Source organism: Castanea sativa, chromosome 4, assembly GCF_040712315.1.
Source record: "Castanea sativa cultivar Marrone di Chiusa Pesio chromosome 4, ASM4071231v1".
Taxonomy (NCBI): domain Eukaryota; kingdom Viridiplantae; phylum Streptophyta; class Magnoliopsida; order Fagales; family Fagaceae; genus Castanea; species Castanea sativa.
This window is the reverse complement of record NC_134016.1, coordinates 11,280,408-11,287,303: the sequence shown is the minus strand read 5'-3', so window position 1 is coordinate 11,287,303 and position 6,896 is coordinate 11,280,408. Positions and strand designations below refer to the sequence as shown.

Below are 6,896 nucleotides of genomic sequence, written 5' to 3'. Positions count from 1 at the left end.
TTCCTTTCTTCCATTGGCAGTGAGTTCATAGCCTTCTGCTTTTTTAATAATCTCTCCTTTACATTTTTCCTCGCTGTTATTTTCAGTCTAAATGATTGCCTTCTCCTTCCCAAAATCAAATTTTATATCAAATCCTCTTTATTTTTCTCATGGGTACGACTTGAGCTGGTTCCCTCCGTAAGATTTTTATATATAAATCTAAATTCATAGAAAACCCTCTATATATATATATCGGGTTTTATATTGTACATCTATATTTCTTATAAATTTAAAATGTAATATTATAGGAATATTATGTTATATTAACATAAAAAGAATACATGTGATTATAACATACATACATAATATACTTTCTCAAGGGTATATGTTGACATAAAATAAATTATAATGATATGACATTTTAATTAGAATAATAAAACACATTTTAACACAAATTAGAATGCTATGTTTATAAATTTTCTTATAAAAAACTTTGCTTATAACATATGTTTGTAAAATTATTTTTAGTTTATGTTTATAATAACATATAAATTATATAAAAAAAAATGAACACATAAAATTAAGAAACAAAACTATTTGGATCCTATCTTACTATTTTAGTGCAAAACATTTGACGATAAAAATTGTCAACTATGAAGAGTATATGTACAAAAAATGTGTCCATTAGTTAAAATTGAATGATCTTTTGAAAACTCAAATTGTATGATTTTATTATCAAATAAGTATTATTTTGTTTTGGTAAATGAAAAGACTAAAATGACTAACTTGCATAGAAGTTCAACATGATGTTGCTAAGGCTAGTTATTATGGAGAACCATAACATAGAATGTCTACTTTACAGTTTGAACCAAAAAAAGAAAAATTCTAGGTAGCGGCATTGTCATGCAAATGTGTAAACGTAAAATATCACTTAAAAGGACCTTCTAAAGAAGGTTACAATATATATATATATATATATATATATATATATATATATATATATATATATATGCATGTATGTATGTATGTATGTATAAACATCGACTCCATGCCCAAAACATTCTCTATGCCTAAAAATTCCAAAGTTTAATCTCAAATTGATGTTATCTTTATATTGTTCTCCTTCTAACTTTATTAAATAGTAATTCTAAGAGTTAAGAGTTTTGTAACTTAATTGACACCTCCTTCTGTACAAAATGTTTGGGGATTTAAGAGAGAAAATGTTTAAGAAAAATAAATTATAATAGAAAATGGAGTTTTAAATGTCATGGCAACAGGTTACATTATAGGAGGTTCATGTAGTGTTTTCAAGGACCCCTATAGGAAATTCTAGATGGTGCCTCCTAAGATTGGTACATGAACCACAAAAATGAAAATGAAGTAAATACACACACACACACGTACTTAATACTTTAGTTCCTAATTGTTGATTTCAGAAGTTAATAAAAAAATTTTTTAAAAAAAACATTTCTATGAAGTACAAACTTCATTTTCAAATCGAAAAGTTTTAATCTTTTGTAAAGTGACATAAAAAATTGACTTAAAAAAAATTAATGTTAGGGGATATTTAAATTGCGACGATTGGAAAAATTTTGGCCCTTAAAAAACAAATTTAAGGGGCATTTGAAAAATATTGAATTTCTTGAGCACGCACCACGACAAAAAATATGTAAAAAAGCCTTTGAAAACTAAAATGGCGTTAAAAAAAATGTCATGCTAACGAGTGTCTTTAGAGCATAAATTAACAATCAATTTTAAGAAGGTTTTAACACTATTTTTATAGGAAATGAAAAAAGCTAGCAAAACATTAATTACTTTTTTTTTCTTCTTTTATTTCCCTTAAAAAAATAGAAGAAATAGAAATATAGAGATGCACAAAGACATTCTCGTAATACACAAAATTCAACTATGTTTTATTCACAGTGGAAGCACATTATATTGATTGTTGTAGTGTTTATGTTGTAGTGAATTATATATGTTTTATTCTCAGCAAAAAAATATATTGCAGTGAATTATTACAAAATTTGCTATGATATACAACTTTCAAAGTTTTTATAATGGTTTAAATATATCAAAAGTCAAATTATAGTTTATCTCTTTTTTTTTTCTTTTTTTTCTTGTCATTACTAAGCCTTAGAAGTGGTTTCTCTAGGCGGATGATAGTAATTACCATTGATCCAAGGAAGGTCCAAACTTAGTTTTGTTTCTCTTTCCTCTCTATCGGTGTTAAGGAGAAAAAAATCCTACTCCATTTCAAATCATTTCCACCACTACGCACCATTGGCACAATGGTCACTCCACAAGTATAAGTGCTTGTGGAGTGTAGGGGATAAAGAAAATGATTCAAGCATTTAGAAAGGAGTTTTATACACATACATACTTAAATTAAGCTATAATAGAATTTTTATCTTGTATAAAAGAAAAAAAAATCATTTCCCCTTTAATTATGATCTATGAATGAATTGTTTAAGTGCTTCAATACAAGAGTTCGTGTCCTCCAATCATCCTAGCATATTGTATATCAGTCCACTGTATTACCTAGGTGTGGCAATTCATGTTCATGGGTCGGGTTCATGTCATATCAAGTCATGTGTATTCAGCCATATGGGTTGATTCAAACCCGACCTATTCAGTAAACGTGCTAGAAATCCTCAACCGGAATCAACACGTTTAACTCGTTTAATTAACAAGTCATATAAAGGTCAATACAAATAACTCATTTAATAATCTATTTGATTAATAGGTCATACCAAACCTATATAATTTTTATTAATTTCCATATCTAAAATTAAAATACAATTACAACTATAAATATAGTAATAAACATATAAAAACAACCATTAATTAAGCAATAATTTTTTTTTTATGCAAGTGCCTGTAATTTTATTGTTTAAGAAAAACGCACAAATTTTATCAAATAATTTTAATTACTACGTTGTGCCAAATTTTTATTCTTTATCTCAGTACCAAATAATAATAATAATAATAATAATAATAATAATAATTCAGTAATAATTTGGAAAATATTTTATTTTAATTAAAAAAGTCAATTTGATTTTTTTTTTTTTTTAATTGAGAGGGGGATATCCATTTGGAAAAAATGATAAAAAGAAGAAGAAAAAAAAAATCCCCTTGTGAAGAATGATGCATAGCACGTTTTCACATAGTACAACGAAATTCGAGGAATGATCTTTAGAACTAAACATGGAGCTCTCGCTCTTTCTTCAAACCTCTTCAAAACCTTCACACCCTTTCTCAATTCCTCTCCATTTTCTTCAATTCCCATACCTAATTTCTCCACTCCCACAAGACCTACTTCACTCATTGTACCACCACCACCACCAACAACAACCTCACAAATATTGATGATTTGTTAAAGGGTTTTAAAGAAAAATTGAACTCTAATCTTGTGCTTCAAATTCTGATGAACTATAGGCAGTTGGGTAGGATTAAGACCTTGGAATTCTTTGCTTGGGCTGGAATGCAAATGGGTTTTCAGTTTGATGACTGTGTTGTTGAGTACATGGCTGATTTCTTAGGTAGGGGGAAGCTATTTGATGATGTAAGTGTCCTTTGGTAACTGTGTTCTTACATAAAGGTCGAGTTTCGTGTCAAACATTTTCGATTTGTATTAGGTTTTTGGGTAGGCAAGGGAGAGTTAGAGAAGCCCTTTGCTTGTTTGAGGAAATGGAATCACAATTTGGGTGTAAACCCGATAATCTTGTGTACAATAATATGCTCTATGTGCTTTGCAAGAAGGAAAGGTCTGAGGAACTAATTGGTTTTGCACTAATGATTCTTAGGACAACCGAATTTCCGGATACGTATTCTTATAGTAATATTCTTGTTGGTTTATGTAAATTTGGTAGGTTTGAGACTGCACTTGATATATTTGGTGAAATAGGTAGGGCTGGTTTAGTTCCTACTCGGTCTGCAGTGAACTTTCTTATTGGGGAGTTGTGTTCATTGAGTGCAAAAGAAGGAGCTGTTGAGAAAGTTGTGAAAGATGCTCATAGACCCTTTACAATTTTAGTTCCGAATGTGGGTGCTAACAGTGGTGCTGTACTGCCTGCAGTTGCAGTGTTTTGGGCAGTTCATGAGATGGGTTTATTACCTAGTACATTTGTTATAAAGCAGCTAATTTCAGAGCTTTGTTGATTGGGTAAAACGGAAGAAGCTGTTAAGTTGTTGAAACTTGTTGAGGGAAGGAAGCTGAGTTGTGTGGAAGAAGGTTACTCTATTGTCATACAGGCATTGTGTGAACACCAACTGGTAGAAGAAGCCAGCCACTTGTTTGGGAGGATGCTCTCCCAGGGCATGAAGCCAAAGTTGGTTATTTGCAATTCTGTTTTTTCAATGCTATGTAAATTAGGGAATTTAGATAATGCTAAAAGGGTTCTTGAGATTATGAATGAGAAGATATGCCTTCCAGATAATTTTACCAATTCAGCATTGACCCTTGCTTATGGTGAAGCTAGGAATTGGGAAGATGTTTATGGCTTATTGATTGAGATGTTAGGATTGGCTTATCTCCACATTTTCACACATATGGTTTAGTGGATAAACTTTCGAGGGATAATGCAAAGTTGGATTTGTTATTCAAATTGGAGCGGAAATTGGACTCTCAGATCTTGCAGAAGTTCTGAAAAGCAGGTGAACTAGGGGCTGCTTATGAGAGGCTAAAATCAATGCTTGAAATGGTTTTTATCCACCAGTCTATTTTAGGGATGCTTTTGAACATGCATTTAAAAAGAGTGGAAAATTGAAGATGGCTTGTGAATTGCTAGAGAAGATTGAAAATGACTGCAAACCTGATGAGACAGAAATCAGAAGTTCTGAATAAACCATCAGCAAGAAGTGTATTGTTTCGATTCCCACATTGTTGTATTGTTTATAAAACACATCTCATAACCAGAATATTTGAGTACCTGCGTGTTTGTTCATTGCATCCATGTAGATATATCTGAATTTTCCAAATTTAGCCACCCTTAAAGAACGAAGGTAACCTGTAGACCTTGTTATTATTACTACTCAAATCTATTAGTACCAGCACTGCTACTACTCGTTCATTTGTTCAAATCTATGAATTTTGAATACATAGTTCACTCAAAATGAAAAGGACTAAAACAATTGAACCAAAAAGCTTTGACTTCTTCCTTGTATTAGCTTGCACAGTGACAACCCCATCTCTTTCTGAGCACTTATATTCTATTTTTTGTTACTCCAATCTATCTTCTTTTACTATTCTCTTTGATACCACAGTAAGCTACAGATTGAAACAGGATTACTACGATCGAAGTAGAAACAGTACACAAGTTAAACAAGGCTACAATTGAAGTAGATCACTATATCTAAAGGCTGCATCTCCCAGATACCCTGCTTAAGGGCTAAGGACACTACCAAATTTAGAATCTACCTCTACTAGTATATAAATGAACAATGAAAATTGAAAGCACATAAAAACATTAAATGGTGAATGACCAAAATTGCAAAATGCTTTATATTTACTGACACATTAGTTTTCAACTTCTGAAACCAAAAAACAAAAAATCAATTACAATGAAAAAAAAAATGATTTACAAATGCAAACAAAATGTTTGCTATGTCTCAATTGGCACAAATAGTAAAAGTGACAGGAGGTTGGCAACCCTTGATTGCCAAAGGATGGCTCTGTTTGTAACATGTTCTCTCCACTGCAGCAGGGATGTCCTTTTCCTCTTTAGATGATGAAGAAGGAACAGGTATAAAACTCGGCAAAGCTGAAGGACAATGCTGTAATTGAGGCTTTACTCCAAGATACTTCTGATTTGAAACTTCAGCTGATTCTTGAATGAATACTTCGTTACACTCATCTGGTTCTAGTAAAAAGAAATGACTCAATAGCTCAGTAGCCGTCAACCTCTTCGCAGAATGCCTCACAAAGCAGCAACTCAAGAAGTTTTGGGCTGCTTTTGAAATATGGTGTGGAATCGTCGGTGTTTCAGTAGCAATCCGAGACAAAAGTTCTGATTTAGATGTACAAGCCCACGGTGGTTTTCCTGTCAACATCATCAGCACAGTACACCCAAGTGCCCAAATATCTGAAGGTGCTTCCTGAATTCCAAAAACCACCATCTCAGGAGAAAAGAACAACCGTGTGCCTCTGACACCACTACCATCTCTCACATTGTGCCTCTTTGCCAACCCAAAGTCTGCAACTTTAGGAATATACCCATCTACTGTAGGTACTAACAGGACATTGTGAGGCTTGATATCACAGTGAACAAATCCATGGTCATGCACTTGCTTCAATCCAACCAGAATAGACCTAGTGCAATCCCTTACTAGAACCTCAGGCAACCCAGTACCAGAACCAGTTTTCTTGATGAAATCAAACAAGCTTCCTCCCGAAGCAAACTCAAGAAAAACGTTGTAGATGGAATCCCCAGAGCAGTCAGTTGTGATGTCTGATCCAAAGCTTTGAACCACATTAGGACACCCTCTTAAAGCCTGAAGAACCAGTTCTTCCTTCATGAGTGAAGATGACGCAGAAGCAGCGTTTTCTGATTTTACAGCCATGATTGAAGGAAATCTCCAACAGGGTTCCTTCAATTTCGCAATGAAAACAGACCCAAACCCTCCACGGCCAAGCAATTGACCTCTGCACCAAGACGGTGCTCCGTAACCCAGAGAAACCTCACCACCGGCAGTGTAGTCCTCTCTGGTTCGCTTCATCCCTCCAACGAGACAACCAAAAGATTTTGAATTTCTATTGATTGTGGAACAAATGGTTGTATCAAGCAGTGGGGTTCGAAGAGAAACAAGAAATGGGTTATACAAAATGGTAACTTTGCTGATAGTGGGTAATAATGGTAGAAAAAAAAAATAGGTTTGAAGAAGTGGGTTTGAGGAGAAATAGAAGTTTGTTCGTGTTTCAG

At 33.1% G+C, this 6,896-nt stretch overlaps 1 protein-coding gene and 1 pseudogene across 1 annotated transcript; one reads left to right on the top strand and one right to left on the bottom strand.

Annotated features, from left to right (window-relative positions):
• The first annotated feature begins 3,164 nt into the window (after nucleotides 1–3,164).
• Nucleotides 3,165–4,822, top strand: LOC142631032 (small ribosomal subunit protein mL104 (rPPR9)-like; annotated as a pseudogene).
• Nucleotides 4,823–5,586: 764 nt separating this feature from the next.
• LOC142630884 (mitogen-activated protein kinase kinase kinase 20-like) lies at nucleotides 5,587–6,693 on the bottom strand. The gene has a single exon (XM_075804940.1). It carries the CDS (start codon nucleotides 6,691–6,693, stop codon nucleotides 5,587–5,589), a length of 1,107 nt encoding a protein of 368 aa, XP_075661055.1.
• Between the last annotated feature and the right edge of the window lie 203 nt (nucleotides 6,694–6,896).

Excerpts from the sequence above, each read along its gene's own strand:
- LOC142630884 (XM_075804940.1), bottom strand. The coding sequence starts at position 6,693 with ATGAAGCGAACCAGAGAGGACTACACTGCCGGTGGTGAGGTTTCTCTG.